The sequence below is a fragment of the Callospermophilus lateralis genome, chromosome 9 (assembly GCF_048772815.1).
Source record: "Callospermophilus lateralis isolate mCalLat2 chromosome 9, mCalLat2.hap1, whole genome shotgun sequence".
Lineage (NCBI taxonomy): Eukaryota > Metazoa > Chordata > Mammalia > Rodentia > Sciuridae > Callospermophilus > Callospermophilus lateralis.
In genome coordinates this window covers 891,759-912,194 of record NC_135313.1, presented here as the reverse complement: position 1 = coordinate 912,194, position 20,436 = coordinate 891,759, and the positions used below count along the sequence as shown (strand labels likewise).

At 62.9% G+C, this 20,436-nt stretch overlaps 1 protein-coding gene and 1 long non-coding RNA gene across 9 annotated transcripts; one reads left to right on the top strand and one right to left on the bottom strand.

Annotated features, from left to right (window-relative positions):
- Positions 1-428: 428 nt before the first annotated feature.
- On the bottom strand, positions 429-2,581 carry LOC143407432 (uncharacterized). Its single transcript, XR_013092350.2, has 3 exons — positions 2,387-2,581; positions 1,642-1,758; positions 429-1,094 (listed from the first exon to the last, which is right to left on the bottom strand). It is a non-coding gene; the product is annotated as an uncharacterized LOC143407432 (long non-coding RNA).
- On the top strand, positions 1,575-18,677 carry Agxt (alanine--glyoxylate aminotransferase). 8 transcript variants are annotated; one of them, XM_076866626.2, is made up of 15 exons: positions 1,590-1,722; positions 2,629-2,811; positions 4,224-4,475; positions 4,711-6,539; positions 6,680-10,429; positions 10,516-10,708; positions 11,497-11,561; positions 12,064-12,164; positions 12,941-13,011; positions 13,662-13,746; positions 14,811-14,906; positions 15,807-15,876; positions 17,428-17,523; positions 17,831-17,959; positions 18,359-18,677. In XM_076866626.2, the coding sequence occupies exons 5-15, from the start codon at positions 10,115-10,117 to the stop codon at positions 18,464-18,466; spliced, it is 1,329 nt and encodes a 442-aa protein (XP_076722741.1). In that variant the 5' UTR covers positions 1,590-1,722; positions 2,629-2,811; positions 4,224-4,475; positions 4,711-6,539; positions 6,680-10,114; the 3' UTR covers positions 18,467-18,677. The 8 variants fall into 8 exon arrangements, with proteins under 8 accessions (XP_076722743.1, XP_076722742.1, XP_076722741.1 ...); XM_077110300.1 differs by having other exon boundaries at positions 2,541-2,811; XM_076866624.2 differs by having other exon boundaries at positions 1,590-1,746.
- Positions 18,678-20,436: the final 1,759 nt, after the last annotated feature.

Genomic DNA, 20,436 nt, shown 5'->3' with positions numbered 1-20,436 from the left:
TGGTTAGTGCCCTTTTGTGTCCTAAGACACAGCGTGAGCTGAGGTCCAACAGAGCAGCCTCCCTGAAGACCTGCCCATGCGTTAGGCCAGTGTTAATGTCACACTGTCTTGATTATCACTGTTACTGACACCATTTTATATCTTTGGAAAACTAGGATCTTGGGGCTGGGTTGTAGCTCAATGGCAGTGCACTTGCTGAGCACATGTGAGGCACTGGGTTTGTTCCTCGGCACCATGTAAAAATAAATAAATTAAATAAAGGTGAAAAACAACAGGGTCAGAAGAAAAAGGAAAGTATTAACATTGTTAAGTCTGGTAATGAGTGCATAAATTTTGAAAGGTTTCAAAATATGTTAAAATTAATTAAACATGGAATGGAAGACAGATTCCAGTCATGCCAGTCACAGAATTCTAAAAGTTATAATAAATTTGACAATAAATAAGTAAGTCTTTATTAAAAACTATAAAATGCTATTGACATAGAATTAATCTGAGTAACTGGGGTCTAGTAGGGGGAGGAAAACAGTAAATTTAATGCAATTCTATAAAAATCATAAGAGTGAATTTTAGGAACTTGAGATAATGCTGAAGTCAGTGAAGGCAAAACCCACAAGAGTGGACGGAGAGGGGCAATGAAGGAAGGACGAGAGATGGCCAGATGGCCTGGCTGGTGGCAAATGGACCTGTGAGAACTGAGCGAGTCAGTTCAGCAAAGGGAACAGCAGAGAATTCCGACTGAAGAAGCAGAAGACCTAGAGCGTGCCCTAGCCCAGGACGGAGCGCTCCAAGCTCGGGGACACCCTCTGCCCTCCACACTGCACTGGCTGGACAGGACCAACAGGGCCGGGGTGAGCTCCAGACAGATCAGCCCCTCGAACAAGAGCTGAGACTTCCGACTCGCTGTCTTGATCCACCCTCGGTCGCCCACAGGAGAGAACTTATAAAGAAAAGAGGTATTCTTGGCTCGTGGCGCTGCAGGTGGCAGGCAGTCCAGACACGGTGCTTCCGGTGAGGGCCTCGTGCGGCTTCAGCTCACGGCAGGAAGAGGAGGGTGGTGAAGGCCAGCTTCAGCTGCCCAGGCCTTTGCCTCCTCCCTGGACACGGGGAACAGACCCCATCAGAGCTCCCCGAGGCAGCTGAGGTGACACCTGGGCCAGCCGTCCTGGGGTCTCTGGTGCTCACACTGGGGCCCTGGCCAACTTGCCTTCCCCCCTTGGCAGGCAGTGTGGTGGCTCTGGGAAGGACTCCTGTGCTGAGCTGTGGTCTCCCAGTCTCCCCATGCCCCTCTGTGGGCCAGTCCTGAGGTAGGAGGGCCTGAGTGGCTTTCCCTGATAGGACCTGGGGCTGCTGCCTGGTCAGGAGGTACCCCTGGGTCCTGCCCCAGCTCCACCTGACCCTCGTGGTGTGGCTCTGGCAGAGCTCCCTCTCTCTGGCCTCGGTTTCCCCGTGTGTAAGCTGGGAGCCTGTCTAGTCCACGACTCTGAAGTGCCCTCAGTATATCCAGCCCCACCAAGAGGACTCGGTACCCATCCACCCAGAATGCAGTCTCACGAGTCAGAAGATGACATTGCAAAACAGAACTGGCAGCAGCAGCAGCTGAAATTAAATCTTTTCTTAGATCTTGGCAGAGGAGAGACTGACCTTGGAGGAGGGTGTTTGGGGATCAATTCCTGTTTCACTGTGGCTCAGGAGGGCTGAGGGTGCTGACCGCGAGGTTCCCAGGTGGGCTCCGCCCGTCTCCCCTGGGTGAGTCACAGGCTGTGGGGTCGGGTAGGGTATAAAGGAGGACACATGGAGGACGTCAGGAGCAGGCATGGGCAGGCAGTGACGGGGAGAGCCAGAAAGACCCTGCAGGTCAGGGCCCAGGGACCCTGTGGTGGGAGCCCCCAGCTCAGAGGCCTCAGGCAGCCCCCTGGGGCCATGTCTGAGGGAAAGGTGAGCCCAGGATTGTCTAGACCTGCAAGAAGGGGACCCTGTGCCCTGATTCAGGGAGTGTCCCCCAGGAGCCAGCACCAGGCTGCACCCGGGGGCCATCCCTGCTGAGCCAGGCTGGCCTTCCAGATAGCCCTCCCAGGGAGGGTCCTGGAGGAGGGACCGTCACAGGGCACAGGCTTCCCCCAGGGCAGGGCACCCAGTCAACACACACACTAGGTCCAGAGCCTGGCAGCCAGAGGTCAGTGACACCCAGCCCGTCCTGCAGGCCAGCTTGATCAGCTGCCCTGGAACCACCCACAGGAAGCCCTTGGGAGGCTGCTGCCTGCCTGTGCCACTTGTCCTCATCTGTAGGTGGGGTGACTGCAGGTTCCCCTGAGGGATCCTCTGTGGGTGCTGAGGACAGGGGACACCCCAGGGCTGCTGTGGGACACGCAGGAGTCCCTCTTCTTACCTGGACTTTGGTTCCAGCCTTTTCCAGGTGCATCTGATAAGACAGAGGCCCTGATTCCTCCCGTCCCTGCTCCTGTGACCTGTGCTCCCAGCCAGGCTAGCAGCCTGGACTTCCTCTCTGGGCCCTGACCCCTCCTCCTGCCTCTCACCTCCAGCAGCCCCCACCCCGCGCAGTGACTGTCTCAGTGCAGCGGTCAGCTCAAGGAAGTGACCACAGAACCCTGCTCCACCCACATTCACCAGGTCAGGGGCAGCACGGGAGGGAACATGAGGACATGTCCAGGAGGACAAGGCTGAGAGCTGACCCTGGGAACTTCCAGCCTGTCTTTGCTTCTGTTGCTGTAACGGAGTACTACAGACGGGGTGACTTGTAAAGAACAGAGGTCTAGTCGGCTCACAGCTGAGGAGGCTGCAGTTCAACAGCAGGTGGGGGTGCCTGGTGAGAGCCTCTGCGGCCTTCTGGGGAGCCTACCCCCACCACTGCTCTGACCCCATCACCTCCTCCAGGCCCTTCCTCTGAAGGCCACCAGCACGTGACAGTGCCCCCTCCCAGTCCTAAGCAGGGGCTCTGACCACCACTCCACTTCGTGGTGACTTGGGCGTTGACCCAGCTGGGATACCAAGGGGCTCTTGAGTGTAGGCGCCACCCCTGGGTTGAGTCACACCTGCCCCTGGTAAGCCTGACCTCCTGCCCTTACGGATAGAACTTTCTAAGAAGAGTGTCCCCCAAATAAAAGCTCGATTCTGAATGTGCCCCCTCTCTCTGGTCAGCCTCTCGTGGCCTTCTCTTGCGCTCCCTTTTGGGGAGCCTGAGGCCGAGAGCCTGGAAGCCGTCCTGAACCTTGTGTGGAGGTGATTTGTGTCCGTTTTATTTTGTGTCACCCCAAATTCACATGAGTGACCTTAGTTCAGCCACCCGTGCTGGACAGGGTCCAACATGAGCTTGTGGGGAGCCCACACCCTGCCCAGAGCTGGCGCACCCCCGTGAGGTCTAGCTCACCGACCTCCCCTTCCTGCCCTGGGGTCTGGGCCAGGCTGGTAAGAGAGGATCTGGGAGAGGAGACTGGCCCCGGGCTGCCAGAAGAGCGGACAGAGGCACAGGCCTCCAGAGAGCTTGGGCAGGGCCTCCGGCCACCCAGCCCCCTCCTGGAGGGCCCTGCCCTTGGGGAAGACTGTGCTCTGTCACAGGTGCCATGGGGGGACGCTCCTCAGTGGGTGGCCCCCCGAGACCTTTGCCTCATGGCAGACGTAGCCCTGGGGAGACCAGGCAGAGCTCAGCAGGGGGCCTTCCCAGGAACAGGGACACAGGCCTGACCAGGCCCTCTTCTCTCCTGGCCAGAGGCCTCCTCTGGGCTTCCGTGGTCCACCTGTGTCTCTGAGCACCAGACCCTTCTCCTGTTTGATCCCAACTCTCTCAAACCAGCTTTCAAAGGATACTTTTTGGACACCTGGGGCAGTTTGTCTGTGGGCCAGCTCTTAGTTGATGTTAAGGAACTATTTTTAGTTTCATTGAGCACGATAATAACATTGGGGATTTGGAAGAAAATGTCCATGTTTTTAGATGCACATTGGAATATCTGGGTGAAATAACATGATGTGAGGGGTTTTCTTGAAATTCTTCAGCAAACGTACACAGGTAAGGCCCTGGGGGAGGGGAGCAGTGAGATGGGAGACAGCAAGGGTCTAACAGGAGACATGGGAAGCTGGGGTGTGCCACGCCCAGAAGGTGGACAGGCCCAGGGTGGACGGCTGCCTGCGCCCTCACGTTTCCCACCCGACCCCAGCTCGTGGGTCGCCCTGCAGAAACCAGGCTCCACCTACCCTTGTCCCTCCCATAGGAGAGAAGTGGAGGGGCTGGCCAAGGCCGGGCCCTGGGGACATCAAGACACCGAGAAGCAGCACTGCTGGGTGGCACCATGTTCTGGTCCCAGTGCCGCAGAGGAGCTCACAGCAGGGACAGCCAGCAGCTACAGGCTACCCAGCCACGTGGCAGGGCCCGTGGCAGGGTGGTGGGCAGCAGCAGCCGGGCAGGCAGCCAGGTGCCTGAGCGTGGACCCTGCTGGAAGGTCTCTCCCTGCCCCTGAAGGAGGGTGAGCTCAGGGAACGGGGTCAGGGCTCTGGGAGCCTCGGGGCTGACTATGGGCAGATAAGGCAGCCAGGCCAGGCCGGGGAGGCACCAGGACCTGGAGGCATCTCAGCCTCCTGTAAGCGGGGGTCCCCGAGTCAACCTGGACTCTGGGTCAGGTGGAAACACGGGCCCCCAAAAGCACCCTGAGACCCTGGAGCCCCTCTCTCCTCCTGGCTAAGTGCAGACTTCCCCCTCAGGGCCTGGCCTCCTGACTCCACGTCCTGCTCTGTGTCCACCGACTCCAGAGGCAGCTTCACCCCAGGAGTGACAGCCGTATGACCGCAGGACCCTCTGGGCCTGGCACCCACCTGTGCTCCACACAAGGGCCGCACCTTCCTAATGCCTCTCATGTCCTTCGCCTGCAGGTCACTGCCACCAGGCTCAGAATTCCTTGAGCCAGAGGGTCATGTCCAGCTGGTGGCCGGGCAGCACTCTCACAGAGGGACTGTAGGGTCTCGTTCACAGGGCACAGCAGGGACAGGGCAGGGGCTGATCTGCCTGGCCCTTTCTGAGGTCCCTCCCCTACCTGACAACCCCACACCCTTCTTCTGAAGAGCAAGGACCCTCTTCTGAGGGAGGGGCTTGAAGTGCACAGTGTGGCCACTGGGTGTCGCTGTTTCCCCGGGGACTGCCCTCTCCCCTTGCCTCCGCTGCGCTGTCCCCTGGTCCCCAGAACAGGCTTGCCCCCTCCCCTCTGAGCCTCCTGCCCGGTGAGCCTCAGCCCATGCCTGGTGTGCTGGGGCCATCGTCCTCCGGCCAGAGCATCTGGTGTCTCTGAGGGACTCAGATGTGGGGCCAGTTGTGGTCAGGAATGACACCGAGGAGAGGAAGACAGTGCTGCCAGCCACACGGCCCCCAGGCAGCCAGCCTCTGCCAGGAAGCGCTCCTCATGCTGCCCAGCCCTGCCCACCAGGAGCTCTTGGGAGGGTCAGGCCCCAGGCAGCGGGCACAGGTCACCTGGGTCCGGGCCGAGCCAGGCATGGGGGCCGAGTGGGCCAGGAGGGGCTGCCTTCTCGACAGGTGTCACCATGTCCTCCTGTGAGAAGCCGTCCCTGGGAGATGGGGACAGGCCTTGGGGAGACAAGGACTCAGGACATGAGTGCACCTGTGGCCAGGAAGAGGCCACCACCCGGCCACCTCAGGAGCCGGGTGGAAGCTGCCCAGCAACTATAAAAGCCACCCCATGAAACTAATCCGTAGAAGTATCTCAAACATGGTAGCTGACCCCTTGACCCAGAGAGGGCAGGGAGGGGCAGCCTGGGGAAGGCTGAGGCCACAACCACCCAGCAGCCGCCACACCTCCATGGCCTGCTTAGCACAGATGGCCAGTGGCCCTGGTGGTCACCCTGTGGGCCCCTGATCAGCATCCTGGTGTGACCTGCCATGGAGCCCCTCACCTGACAGGGCTCTGCAGCTTCTCCTGCCACCTGCTTCTGTCCACTCCTTTATCCGTGGGCTTCATCCTTTGAACTGCCCAGACAAGAAACCGGAGAGAAGTCCCTGGAGAGAGGCTGGGTCTGCTGCCTGACCAGGGAGCTGCGACCCAGAAGTCGGCCAGCACCGGGAGGAGCCCGACTTCACCTCCAAGTCTGGGTTCTGGCTGACGTCTAGCAGGACATGGTGCTGATGCTTGGGTGTTCTGGAACCTTCCGCACATTCTACATTGCTGGGAGCTGCTGCCTGATCTTCAGCCCAGGTCTGGGGTGTTCAAAGTGGGCAGTGAGCCCCTGGGCAGGATGGCCCAGGTGCTGCTGTCCCTCCCTGGCCGCTGAACAGAGTGTGGATGGAGGAGCCGTTCAAAGAGCAGAGCGGAGCCCCAGGGAAGGCACAGGCGCACCGCTCCTGGGCACACGCCTGGCCCCGGACTCTCACAGAGCAGACTGCAGGCCCCTCCACAGGCCCTCTGCCCCTGAGGGGCCAGGGCGCCTCTCCTGCCTCTTCACCTCCTGTCCACAGCTCCTGCTGCAGCAGCAGACCCCCAGCCTGGGGACTTGGAGACTGGACTTCACGGTCCTGGTGTCCCCAGGTAGGCTGGGCTGGCTGTTTCCAGGCCTCTCCTTGGCCTGTGGGTGCCTCCTTGTCCTCATGTCCTCTGCACATGGGGACACCCGTCCTGTTGTATTCAGGGCCACCCGAGTGACCTGTGTAACCTTAATCACTCTACAGCACCTGTGTGCGGAGTCCCGTTCTGAGGGAGGCTGGGGCTTCCACTCGTGAATCTCACTGATGGGATTGGACCACAAGGACACCGAGCTCCAGCGGGCCCCTCCCCTCCTCGCACACAAAGTCCATCCTCCGTGACTCTGTGGGGCTCTTGGCTCCAGGGTCTTGCGCATGCTGTCACCAGGACCTGCCTGCTCTGGGCCCCTCCATCCCCCACTGGCCCACGTTGGGTCAGATCTTGGCTCTTCCTGCTGACTGCTCCGTGCCTCGGGTGTGCCCTGAGGCCACAGCTCCATGCCACACGTGTCCCCTCCTGACCCAGCAGGCTGGAGCGCCAACCCTGAGCATTTCCTCACCATCCTGTTGATAACCTTTTGCTCTCCTAGGGTGGACACAGGGAAGATGGTCGTCAGTGACAGTGGCAAGACCAAGCAATGGTGGGGGCCAGGAGGCGGCTCCTCCCCAGGAAGGGAGAGAGGCCAGGCGGGGTCACGCGCAGCAGGCAGCGAGGCGACCTCATCAGCGGGCAGCTGACCAGCTGAGCAGCTGAGCAGTGCTGGGGGCCCATGCACCTTCCTGAGCTGCAGGAAAGCTGGTGTGCACTCTGAGGGGTCCCCGAGATCACCCTAGCTCCCTGGCTGGCGGAGACATGCTTCCCAGTCCTGCCCACCAGAGCAGAGGCGGGAGGTGCCCTCCATCCAGGGAACCAGCAGGACCTTTCCCGGCCTCTCTCACACAGGAGGTCCATGAACCCCCAGCCGCAGGCGAGGCTGGGACCCACATCCTGCCCCAGGGGACAGAATTCCCATGGGAGGATCTGATTCCCCGGGAGCAGACCCTCCTGCAGTCTGTGGCACTCTGGGGGACAGTGGTGGCCCACAAGGTCAGACGGCCTGGGGGCCTGACGCAGATGGGAGGAGAGCCTCCAGCTGTGAGGCTCAGCTCTCCTAAGAGCCAGCTGTGTCCTTGCCAGAGGGGTGGGCGTGTCCAGGGCGGGCCTCTTCCTCAGCTGTGGCTGGCCACAGGCAGCCGTGCCCTCCCTGGGTCTGAACCTGGCTGGGCACCCAGTGGTTTGGTAAGCACCTTGGTCCAGCACCCCACTCACACACTGCGCTGAGTCAGCTCCAGGCCTTTGGAGGGGTGAGCAGCAGGGGCCAAGGTGCAGCTGAGGGTGCAGGCGGCCGCCTGGGAGCTCCTGGGAGAGCCCGGCTGCTGGTGCTCGACGGGCGGCAGCTCACAGGCGTCCAAAGCAAAAGTGCCACAGATGCCCAACGCAAGGTTCCTTCCTGGGGTTGCAGTAACCAGCGGTCACACGCTGGCCACCCAGCCAGACGTCCTCCAGCTGTGGAGGACAGAAGTCCAAGGGCAGGCTCTGGGGCAGCAGTGCCCTCAGACGCTTCAGGGAGCACCCTCCTGCCTCCTCGTCCAGCTCTTGAGCTGCCTCACCGTCTCTGCCTGGTCCTCACCCAGCAGGCACCCAGTGTGTCCACTTGTGTGTCCAGATATCTCTTGTCTTATAGGGACACCAACCACAGGCTTAGGCCCACCCTACTCCAGAATGACCTGCTTCACCTGGTCACAGCTGCAGAGACCTGAGACCTGTGGGTCACACAGCACTGGGTTAGCACAGGGATGGGGTTGTGCTGGAACCACGGTGAGCAGGCAGCAGGTGGTATCAACCCCCCTCTGAGCCTGCCCAGGTGGCCGGGAGCCCTGGTCTCCAGGGACACAGAGGTCCGTCCCCGCCCTGCTGCTGTCCCCAGGACCCAGGCTCCAATCAGCTTGTGGCCTGGGGTAACACCTTCCCCTGGTTGCAACACTGGGCTCCAGCTGTGCCAAGGCAGGGGAAGGTCACCCTGTGCCCTGGCCCTTAGGGCCTGGGCTCCCTTTGCCTCCCACATGCCACGCTGGGCACACAGACCTGCAGAAAGGGGTGTCCTGTTGGGAGGAGACAGACGTAAACAGATGTGTGACTCTTGCCCGTGGCCTGAGGGACGTGCCCTTGACAGGAGGAAGGCCATCAAGGGCGTGCAAAGGCATCCAGACATTAGGGACGACTCCTACAGGGCCCGGCACCCAGTACAGGGGCCCCGCAGGTGAAAGCAGCAGGCAGGGGCTGTGCCAGAGGCACAGAGGGGACAGAGCCCAGGAGGCCCCAGGAGCTAGGACAGCTCTGGGATGTGGCATGGGGACAAGGGGGAGCCCCAGTGGAGCAGGCTGGGGCAGGCACTGAGCCCTGGTGGGCGTGCTGTCCCTGGGAGCAGGGCCCTGCTCAGGGCAGGCAGGAGGTTCCCGGGTGGGTGTGTCACCCAAGCCAAGGGGCACAGCATGGTCTGGGGTCAGCTTGGAACAGAGGAGTGGGTTGATCTGGGGCTTCAGCTGTTCAGTGCCATGGCTGGACAGGGCCTGGGGCTGGGCTGACCATACTATGACCCTGGCTGCCCACAGCCCCATATGCCTGGCAAGATGGCCCAGCAATGACAGCTCTGCTAAACTGGGGAGCCCGTCACCAGGAGAGGGTCCAGTGTGTGGTCCCAGATAGAAGCTGCTGCCTCCCTGGTCACTAGAAAAGACCAGGTTTGTTTGGGGTGTGTGAAGCCAGAGTCTCCCCTGGCTACTAAAGCCCAGGATGTCCCCTTCAAAGGGGTTCAGGTCCACCAACAGAGGGCAAAAGGCCTGATCAGGTGGCCATGGGCTCCTGAGCACCTTGAGAAATAGCTGCGCTGCTGGAGGGCACCTCTGGGCTTCAGGTCTACACAGCTCGCCATGTGCTGGGGGCAGGGCAGGGGCCTGGCCGGCACACACAGCTTCCTGACTTCTCTGGACACCCACAGCTCTTCTGGCCCCGCCACCCTCAGCCGGGTCTGGCTCTCCTCTTGTGGGGAGCCTGGCATCGCACCCATTCTGTCCACTTGCTGGCCAGCGAGGAGGGGTCCTTGGGTGAATCTGTTGTTGGTTGTGAGGGTGCGGTCTAGACTTGAGGCCCTCTGGCTCTCACAGGACTCAGGAAACGCTGGCTTCCAGGAGGTCAGGGCTGAGTGTGTGAGCGAGCCTCCTTACCCACAGCCGAGGCACGGTGGCTGCAGGGAGCCTGTCCCCCCGCTGAGCCAGCTCAGGAAGCTACAGTCTCGGTGCAGGCACATCTGCCCTCACGGGGGTTTTCATGAATAAAGTTTTATTGGGACCCAGGTCATTTTAGTGGGGGTGTCACCAGGGACAGTAAGGCCTACAGCCTAAAATGCTTCTCTGAGTCTTTAAGGAAGACTTTTCGTAACCCTGGAGAAGCAGGTCTGCTGGGCTGGCGTCCCTGGGCTGACAGGGGGGGGTCCCGGCACTCCCTGCTTCCCTTTGACTGGACTCCAGAGGCTCCCCTCCCCCCCAAGGTTCAACACCCCCGCTGTCCCCCTGACAGCAGGGCAAACATCGATAAGGGTTCAAATGACAATAAAAGGCACAGGGACAACAGGGGTGAGGCCCATCGACCGGCCTCACCTGTATGTCCAGCGCAGGGAGAGTTGGGAAATGTTCCGAGTGCTGGCCAAGGCCAGAGCAGCCCTGGGGCCCCGACAGGTCGGTTGGGTGCAGACCATGGCCTCCCACCGGCTGCTTGTGCCTCCCCCCGAGGCCCTCCGCAGGCCCCTCTCCATCCCTGACCGGCTCCTGCTGACCCCAGGCCCCTCTAACCTGGCCCCTCGAGTGCTAGAGGCCGGGGGACTGCAGATGATCGGGCACATGACCAAGGAGATGTACCAGGTGGGCCTCGGTAGGCAGCAGCTGGGCTTTGGTTTACACGTGTGGTCAATTGGAAGAGGGCCCTGACCCATGTGTCCACTGCCCAGGTCATGGATGAGATCAAGCAGGGCATCCAGTATGTGTTCCAGACCCAGAACCCCACCACACTGGCTGTCAGCGGCTCGGGCAGCTGTGCCCTGGAGGTGGCCCTGTTCAACCTCCTGGAGCCTGGGGACTCTTTCCTGGTGGGCACCAACGGCATGTGGGGGCAGCGGGCTCTGGAGATCGGGGAGCGCATAGGTAAGAAGAGGACGGGCAGCTGTGGCCCTCGGGACCCTCCCCAGTTCCTCCGTGGATGAAGCCTGCCAGAACCTCCATCTGCCAAGCTCTGGCTATGGCCGGTCCCTGGACAAGGGCTCACCTGCGTGACCTTTCCGTCACCTCCTCCACCAACCCACTGTGTCCTCCAGCAGGCCACAGCCCCTGTTGGGCAGCCACAGGGTGACAGTCCCTATCTCTGTGACGTGGGGGTAGAGCTGCAGGGAAGCCCCTGGGCCCTGGGCATCCCCCTGGCACAGGACGGGGCTTCAGAGGTGGAACCCTCCCCCGGGTCTCAGAACAGCCTCTGATGGAGCCTGTGCACCCGCCTGGCTCCTTCCTGACTCTTGGGAGGTCATGGGCAGCCCAGGACATAGGACTCAGAGACATGGGCAGGACAGGGCCTGCTTCCTGGCTACCAGCCCCCTGGGGCGAGGCCAGTGTGGCACTTCTTCATTCCGTCCTGCGTCCGACCCTCTGGGCTCTCTGTGGTCCCATCCTGCCGAGCCCACCTGCTCTCCCTGTGTGACCAGGCCTGGCTGGGCTCAGGATGGGCCATGAAGGGCACCCTGAAGAGTCTGTCCCCACAGCCCTGGAGCGTGGGGGGCGGGGGCTGTGCAGGAAGAGCCCTCCCAGGGAACAGGCCTCACCCGCTCTGAGGGCACCAGGCACCAGGGTGGATGAGGTCCTGCCCCCGGGGTCCACCGCTCCCCAGCACTGGCTCCTGCAGTGTTGTGGGGCTGCTCACTGCCCACTCTGCCCCTGGCCAGGAGCCCGTGTGCATCCCATGATCAAGGAGCCCGGAGGCCACTACACCCTGCAGGAGGTGGAAGAGGTACCAGGTGCCCGGGTCTGGGGTTGGAGGGGGTGGGCCCAGCAGGACGGGGCCTGGGGAGCCAGGGCCTTCCGCTGGTCCTCAGCCCTTTCTACAGGAGGTCTCCCCCATGCCTGGCCAGAGGGGGACATCTGATTCTGCCTGGCAGGGAAACTGAGTCAGGAGCCCTCTCGGAGCTGTGGCAGGGCACAGGACCTGTCCCTGATACTCAGGGTGCCAGCTGCTCCCCCTCAGGCCAGGCCAGTCCCAAACTACCAGGCTCTGGATGCAGCTGACCGCCCCATGGCCCACAGGAGGCTGGGGCACCATTTCTTGTCACAAGTCCTCCTGTTGGAAAAAGTCCCCTCTCAGAGCTGAGCTGCCCAGGCTCCCCTCAGCAGCCACTGACCGAGGGTGGAGGCCTGCCCACACCAGTCGCCAGACAGGCCTGCCCACGGCGGGAAGGGGGCGTGCACGGTGATCCCCTCTCAGCTGTGCCCACAGCTGTCCCTCTGTCCCTCAGGGCCTGGCCCGGCACAAGCCAGTGCTGCTGTTCCTGACCCACAGCGAGTCGTCCACGGGTGTGATGCAGCCCCTGGACGGCTATGGGCAGCTCTGCCACAGGTGAGCCTCCCCGGGGGCCGAGCTGGGGCGCTGCTCGAGCCTGGCTGGAGGCCAAGGGCCTTGGGTGGCCATTTCCCTGTCCCCAGCCCCACATTCCCTGCATCTTCCACATGGCCTTGTGTACAGGCCCCCTTTCAGGGGCCATGGGCTGACCCTGGGCTGGCTAGTTTCTCAGAGGAGGACCCAGGGCTCGGGGCAGGGTAAGTGTCCCAAGGCTGGTTCCCCCCAGGGCCCTTCGCCCTGCAGGCCTCGTGGCTGGACCAGGTCCTGCCCCCATGGTGCCCAAAACTGCCCCTGCCCTCCTCTTTGCCCCCGGGAAACAGGGGCAGAGCACTCTTGAGCTGATGTGTCTGTGCGACTGACCACAGGGTGGAAGGCCAGAACTCCCCACGGCCAGGGAGGGCCAGCGGGACCCAAGGACAAGGGCGCTTAAGTGGGCAGGCTCTTGGGGAGACTTGGGCCTTGTGCCGCCCGGTCACTGGGCCCTCAGGCTGAAGGCTCAGAGCCCAGGCTGCCCAGGCTGAGCCTCACACACAATCTGGGGTGGGGATCCAGACACACACGGACACCCACACAGCCCCGTGCAGCGGGTTCCAAGGAACCGGTGGGAAAAAAGCCTACAGGAGGCGGTGGCTCCGGCGGCAGACACCTCCTGTCTCCCTGCTGGCCTTCCAACGCTTCCCAGGCCCCTCCGGGTGCCCCGTGCAGGCGAGGCCTGAGCACTCCGGGCCACTCCTGCTGCCCTCTGCTGCCCTCTGCACTTCACCCTCCTCCAGGCACCAGTGCCTGCTCCTGGTGGATTCTGTCGCATCCCTGGGCGGGGTCCCCATCTACATGGACCAGCAAGGTAAGCGTGAAGCCCTGGTGGAAGGTTCTATCTAACAGTGCCTCTAGGCCCACCATAGTCCACACCTGGGCTCCGGGTCCTGTCTTCATAGGCTGGGTCAGCACCAACTCCTCACTGGGTGTGTAAGTTCAGTTTCTGTTACTATAACAAAATACCTGAGGCCGGATAGCCTATGAAGAAAAGAGGTTTGTTTAGCTTATGGTTGGAAGGCAGAAAGTCCAAATAGCATAGCAGAGTCTCTAGCACACCCACACCCCTGCCTCACCTTTGGCATATGACATCATGACAGAGGGAGAGGTCACATAGCAAGGCAGGAAGCCAGAGATCAGGGAGCAGCCAGACTCATTCCTTTATAGCTACTCTCTTTTATAACAACCGCAGGGTTGAGTCCTTCTGAGGGCAGCACCCAATGACCCAGTCACCTCCCCCAGGGCCTAGCCTCCCAACATCACCACATGGTGGACAGAGTGCCCAGCCCACCAACCCTGGGACCAACTGCCTGCACGCCGTGGCAGCAGGGAGCAGGTTAAATGAGCCTTCTGGAACCCAGGGCTTCTGCCTGCGGCCAGGAGGGAACTGGGAAGGGCAGGCAGGGCCTCGGGAGTGACCTGCCCTGGGTCGGGCAGGCCTGCCATGAGCTGTGTCCCCAGGCATTGACGTCCTGTACTCGGGCTCCCAGAAGGTCCTGAACGGCCCTCCGGGGACCTCCCTCATCTCCTTCAGCAACAAGGCCAAGTGAGTGGGCCCCGGGGGAGGGAGACGGTCCGGAGCCCCTGCCGCCCTCCAGACGGGGTCCTGCAGGGGCCTGCATTCACTGAAGGGGTGGTGGGGAGAGGGAGGCACAGATGGACGTCAGGTCCCCAGGGGACAGTCCTGCTGTGCAGGACGCAGGGCTGGGTCCTGAGGTTCCCAGGAGCACAGCAGGAACAGGACCCAGAGACCCAGCCCTTCCTCCACCCAGCCCGGCCTCCAGGAAGTGACCAGGAAAGGCCCAGGACGGGCTCCAGCCACGCTCTTCACCCTGCAGTGTCCAGACCTTTAGTCAGGGCCAGGTCAGAGGGCTAGGGCAGGCTGACAGCCCAGCGGGCGCCCACCGTCCAGCAGCAGCCCAGCCAGCCAGGCACCACCCAGGACAGAGACAACCTGGGGCAAGGTCAGGGGTTCTGGGGGCCAGGGGAGGAGTCCAGGAGGAGCTGGTCTGAGAGTGGAGCTCAGAGAAAGGCCCTGCTGGATGGGTCAGTCTGGAAAACAGACGTGTCCCAGGGCCCCAGAGTAGAGCGGCAGTCCCTGACGGAGCCCCGGCCGGGCAGGGTGCAGGGGCAGAGTGGGGGTCCAGGTGGGAGGGACAGCAGGGGCAGTGAGGGCTGCCAGCCCAGGAAAGGGGTGCTTGGTGCTGGGCCTGGACCACATCCCAACCTTGTAGCCCGAGCCCCATGGGAGTGGCAGCCGCCAGAGGGGTGGCTTCAGCCGTCCTGCCCTCTGCCATTTAAGTCAGGCTTGGAGCTGGCAAAGCAGCAGACCCCTGTCTCTAAGTGCGGTCACCTTCGGGGACCTGCAGGGTGAGCCAAGATGACCCTGCAGGGAGACAGAGAGAGGGAAGGACTGAGAGTGGAGGCGTCTGGCCTCAGGTGACAGGGTCACGCCCACATGGGCCCAAGGGCCAGCAGGGCTGGGCTGCCTGAGGACCCCCTGACCCACCGGCCCACATGGTCCCCTGGGGTCCTGCTCCCAGCCATGCCTATGACACAGGACAGACCCAAAGAGCCAGGGCCACAACACTGAGGCGGCTTCCTCCACAGGCAGAAGATTGACGCTCGGAGGACGAAGCCCTTCTCTGTCCTCATGGACCTCAAGTGTCTGGCCAACTTCTGGGGTTGTGACGACAAGCCTAGGGCGTGAGCAGGGATGGGGACGGGGACGGGGACGGGGCCGGGGACGGGGCCGGGGACGGGGCCTGGGACGGGGACGTGAGCCGGGCAGGGACAGGGACGGGGATGGGGACGTGATCAGGGCAGGGACAGGGATGGGGACAGGGACGGGAGCCCAGGACGTGAGGACGGAGACGGGGACGGGGACGGGAGCCCAGGATATGAGGACGGAGACAGGGACAGGGATGGGAGCCCAGGACGTGAGGACGGAGACGGGGACGGGGACGGGAGCCCAGGACGTGAGGACGGAGACGGGGACGGGGACGGGAGCCCAGGACGTGAGGACAGGGACGGGACGGGGACGGGAGCCCAGGGTGGGGACGGGGATGGCTGGCCTGGCCCTCCCTCCACCCTGGCCACCTCTCCCTCTTCTCATCAGAACCCCTGCCTTCTTGCCTGCGCCCAGGAGAGCCCTGGGACCGCCTGACCAGGTGTCCCTCGCCCTCTCCAGGCCCCTCACGCAGCCTGGAGACTCAGGCCCAGCAGAGGGGCCCCCAACCCTCTCCATGTGCCCTGTCCCCCAGGCTCTCTGGACCTGGCCCAGCGATGGCGTCCCCTCCCCAGGCCCCAGTTCCTCTCCATCAGGAGAGGGGGAGCCAGGGGCTGCATGAGGTGACCTCAGCCTTAATCCCCAGGCCCCATGTGTCACGTATGGGCCAGGTCCCCATGGTTCAGAGTGCAGGGACACAGGCTGAAGGGATGCAGTGGGACATGGCGGCTTCTTTTCTGCCCATCACTCTGCATGCGGGCCAGCTGCCCTCCACATGGTCTATGACCCTGAAACTGGACAATACCCCTGGCGAGGGGCTGCCCGCGGTCAGCCACTGCCCATTCTCTCCCCATGGGTCACACTGGGCTGTCTCCCAGGTACCATCACACCACGTCTGTCAACGGCTTGTACAGCCTGAGGGAGAGCCTGGCGCTCATGGTGGAGCAGGTGAGTGGCAGGGGCTTGGTCCAGTGCAGGGCCAAGGTGGGGCCACTCAGCTCCCAGGCACCCCACCCTGAGGACAGAGGCCTGCAGCTGCTCTGGGGAAACGGGAGGAGAGGGCTCCTGGGCAGCTTTGCTGACCGGCCTGGCCTGCAGAGGAGGAGGTGCCCACAGGGTGGAGGCAGGGTCCTGTGCCAGAGCTGCCAGGCAGGGGAGGCCTGGGCCCAGGCCCCGAGGATGGTGGACCTGGGCAGCAGGTGCACAGGACAACAGAGCCCAGGGACATGCAGGGGCGTGGTCAGGTGCACTCTTTCTGCCCTTCTGTCGTGAGCGAGCAGGGCAGGGTCCAGGGAGAGAGCCGAGCGAGTTGGAAAGAGAGGACAGGCAGCAGGGGCAGTCATAGGGGCCAAGGGCAGTAACTGGTACCAGTGGCCAGCAGCCATCCTGGTCCGCCGTGTTGTCTGACAGAAGACCACAGGCTGAGAGCCCACAGACCTCAGAACCCGCTGGTGGCCTTGGAGGCAGGAAGTCCAGGCTACAGGTGCATCTGGTGAGGGCTTCGTGCTGCGTCACAGCAAGTCTTAGGGACCCATGTGGGCCAAAGGGACAGCAAGGAGGGCCACAGGCACGCTGGGCCCACCTCCTGAGGGCTCTGACTGCCGTGCTGGGCAGGTCTGCCTGTGAACTGGACCCCAGACCACTGCAGCGCCACTATGTCCAGGGAGAGGCTGCCATTCCTGTGGGCACGTGCAGTGCCCAGAGCTGAGCTGGCCAGGCCAGTTGTCTGTGACCAGCATGTGGATTTGTCTTGGGCCAAGTCCCCCTCTGGGACACTGGATGCCCAGTGCCCACTATCCTCTGAGGCCACTCCCTGCCACCAGCCCAGAGGCCAAGAAGGGCCAGGAAGGGCCCCTGGACTGTGGCCACTTGTTTCCTTTCTGTGCCCACACGTAAAGCTGCTGCCTGGGGGCTGGCTTGGTGGCATGGTGACCCACAGCTGGGTGTCACCCACTGTGTGTGTGCACCCAAGGAGACAGGGCTGAGGTCTGAGCTGGGAGAGAAGAGAGGGCAGCAGGGAAGGGTCCAGGAAAGGGGGCAGTCTCAGAGGAGTCCGGTGGACTCAGGCTGTGGGCATTGGTGGGCAGGGAAGACGGCGGCCAGGGTGGAGGGATGAGGTCTGGGGAGAGTCTCACTGGAGGTCACGGGTCATGCACTGGGAGGCCCAGGGTTGGAAAGATGACCCCTCACAGGAAGTGAGTCCTGGTTCTGATCCACTCCGTCCTGTGTGGCCAGGAGCCCCTCCCGTTGCTGGGCAGTCCCCTCCTCCCAGGGGCCCCAGGCACCCACAACACCCTGGTGCCCACCTCCCCGCCTTCCAGAGGCAAGGGCAGGCCCCGCCCTGAGTCTGCCAGGGCCCCAAACAGGGCTCCAATAGCCCCCAAGGTGTGGGTCCCCGAGCTGAAGTTGGCCACACCCAGGCCTGTGGTCCCCATAGCCCCTCTCCCTCGGGAGCGGCCCCTGCCCTGCTCGGCCTCAGTGTCCCGCCATCTCCCCCAGGGCCTGGAGAGCAGCTGGCAGCGGCACCGTGAAGCCTCCGCATACCTGCACGGGCGCCTGCAGGAGCTGGGCCTGCGGCTCTTTGTGAGGGACCCGGTGAGGAGGCCCGGGTTGACGGTGGGGGGGCGGGTCAGCTGAAGAGGCAGACTGCCCGAGCGACCAAGGCGAGAATTCGTGGTGGAGGACATTCTGCCTTTGAGTGGAAATGGCTGCCCTGCCCTGATGAAGGGCCTGTGGGCCTGGGAGCCTCAGAGGCTGGGACACTGCCCAGGGAGCCCTTGCTCTCCTGGGCTTCTCTGGGCCCTGAGGCAGGGCCGTCAGGCCAGGGCAGGAGCCCCAGTGGAGCCACTGCGAAGGGCCCACAGGTCATCTGGCTGCTTGCTGAGCCCAGCACTTCCTGCAGGCCATCCGGCTGCCCACGGTCACTGCTGTGGCGGTGCCCGCTGGCTATGACTGGAGAGACATCGTGAGCTATGTTCAAGACCACTTCAACATTGAGATCTCGGGCGGCCTGGGGCCCTCCTCGGGGAAGGTCAGCGGACTCTCTGGGCCAGGCCTATTGCTCCAGGGCATTTCCCCGCCCACCCCACCCTGGCCAGAGGTCACCGGGCACACCCTTTCCAATTCCTCTCAGAACGTCCTTGTCCTTCCTGCCCTCCAACTGGACCTTGCAGTCCAGCTGGAAATCCAGGCCCAGTCCAGCTGCTCTGCAGAGCCAGAATTGCTGAGTGACCTCCACTGAGTGCCACGCTGGTGCAGAGGGGAGAGGGCTGGCTTTGGCCGGGGTCTTTGGGGTCTTCATCTGTGTCCCTCCTGCATGCTGGGTGGGGGTGACCCATGGGGTGAGCCCACCCTGGCTCTGCCCAGGCCTCATTCAGGGCTGGGGAGCCACAGACAGAGGCTGCCACATGCCCTGACCTGTGCCCACCAGGTGCTGCGGATCGGCCTGCTGGGCTGCAACGCCTCCCGGAAGAACGTGGACCTGGTGGTGGAGGCCCTGAAGGAGGCTCTTCGGCACTGCCCTCGGAACAAGCTGTGACCCCCGCACAAAGCCCCTAGCACCTGGAGGGGCTGGGCTGAGGCAGGAGCCCACATACCACGCAAGTCACCAGGCCTGGGGACAGGACAGCTGCTGGCCCAGCCAGGCAAACAGTGGCCAGGAAGAGGGAGACGGGACTTTCAAAGGAGCCAGCCGCAGGCCCCGCAGGCGCTGACCTCTGGGATAATCAATAAAGCACTGGTCAGCCATCGCCTCTGCTGTGTGTGGGGGGCCCTTCTGCTCCCCCTACCACCCAAGTAGGGCCCTTGTCCTGGAGCCTGTGGGTAAGATCCTGGGGCTGGGGCCTGCCACCTCACTCCAGCCCCAGACATCACCCCCAAAACACCCTCGCAGGCCGCCTCCAGGAGAACCTCCGGAAGCCCCACTCACAAGGACACCCAAGGGCGCACAGTCAGACCCGTGCCCATGGGGATCCAGGCCCTGCAGCCTCGGCCACCAGCCCCACTGTGCCCGCCTGAGCCCGCCGCTCCTCAGCTGGTTGGTCAGGCCTTTGGCCTCCACCCTCACGTCTAGGGAATTCCTGACCAGGCCAGCGGCTGAGCCCTCAGATAAGCCCACAGCCGTACCACATGCCCACAGCACAGACGCAGCTCTGTGGAGACAGGGTGTGATGCTCGGTGCCCGCAGGAGGCCCTGAGCAGACAGAGCCTGCGGGCCCCAGGGTGTCACGAAGCCTGGAGGGCCACACAGACGCCGTCACAGCACAGCCATGACGCGGGAGCCTGGCAGCACAGGACAGGGAGGTCTGGGGAGGGGGCTGGAGGGCCCAGGGGCCAGGAGGCGCAGGGCCGTGCGGTCATGTGGAGACTGTGGCCTTGGGCAGGAGAGCAGCCTCGCCTTGCCTTCTCCGGGAGGCAGACAGTTGGAGCTTAATTCACGTACAAGCAGTTAGTGAGGGGAGACCCAGGAGTCACCAGGGAAGGTCCCCTCCACTCTGACCCAGCCAGCCACCCTGCAGTCCATTTCTAGCCCCAGATCAGCTCCTATGGGTGAGCTGCCTGTTTTGATGGGTGGACACACGGCCTGTTCTCACTGTCTGAGCCTGTCCCTGGACAGCTGGGACCTTCACGGTGTCACTGTGGGCTCAGTGCACGGTTGAGTGTGATGGGTTGGCGGCACGTCTTGGTGGGCTCCTTCTCCTGCCGTGGGTGGTCAGCTGGGCTGCTCCCAGTGTGGGGCTGCGAGTGCAGGCCGTGGCAGGCTCCCTGGGCTGTGCGCTTTCACTTTTCCCTGGTGAACAGTGAGGACCAGGTTCGGGGCTGAGGGTGGTGTGACCACCAGTGAGCGCACAGAAGAGCTGCGGGCTCCAGTGCTCGGCCACCTCCTGTATGTCATGTAGTCGGGTCTGGCTGACGGTCACTTGCATTTTCTGGTGGCTGGTCCATCCAGTATCTTTTTGGGTGCTACTGGCCACTCTGACGCCTTCCTCTGAGAAGTCTCCCATCAGTCCCCTTCGTGACATGTTGGCTTCTTCTGCTGTTGACCTGTGGTGGCTCTGCTGCACTCCAGCTCGCCATGGAGCTGCGCCCAGCATCTCCTCTGACTCAGGGCTCACCAACTCGCTTTCCTAACAGCATCTCCAAAACCTGGGGCTTCCATCCCGGGGAAGGGCTTCCATCCTGGGGAAGGGGCTTCCATCGTGGGGAAGGGCTTCCATCGTGGGGAAGGGCTTCCATCGTGGGGAGGGTCTTCCATCGTGGGGAGGGGCTTCCATCCTGGGGAAGGGGCTTCCATCGTGGGGAGGGGCTTCCATCGTGGGGAGGGGCTTCCATCCTGGGGAGGGGCTTCCATCGTGGGGAGGGGCTTCCATCCTGGGGAGGGGCTTCCATCGTGGGGAAGGGGCTTCCATCCTGGGGAAGGGCTTCCATCCTGGGGAAGGGGCTTCCATCGTGGGGAGGGGCTTCCATCGTGGGGAGGGGCTTCCATCCTGGGGAAGGGGCTTCCATCGT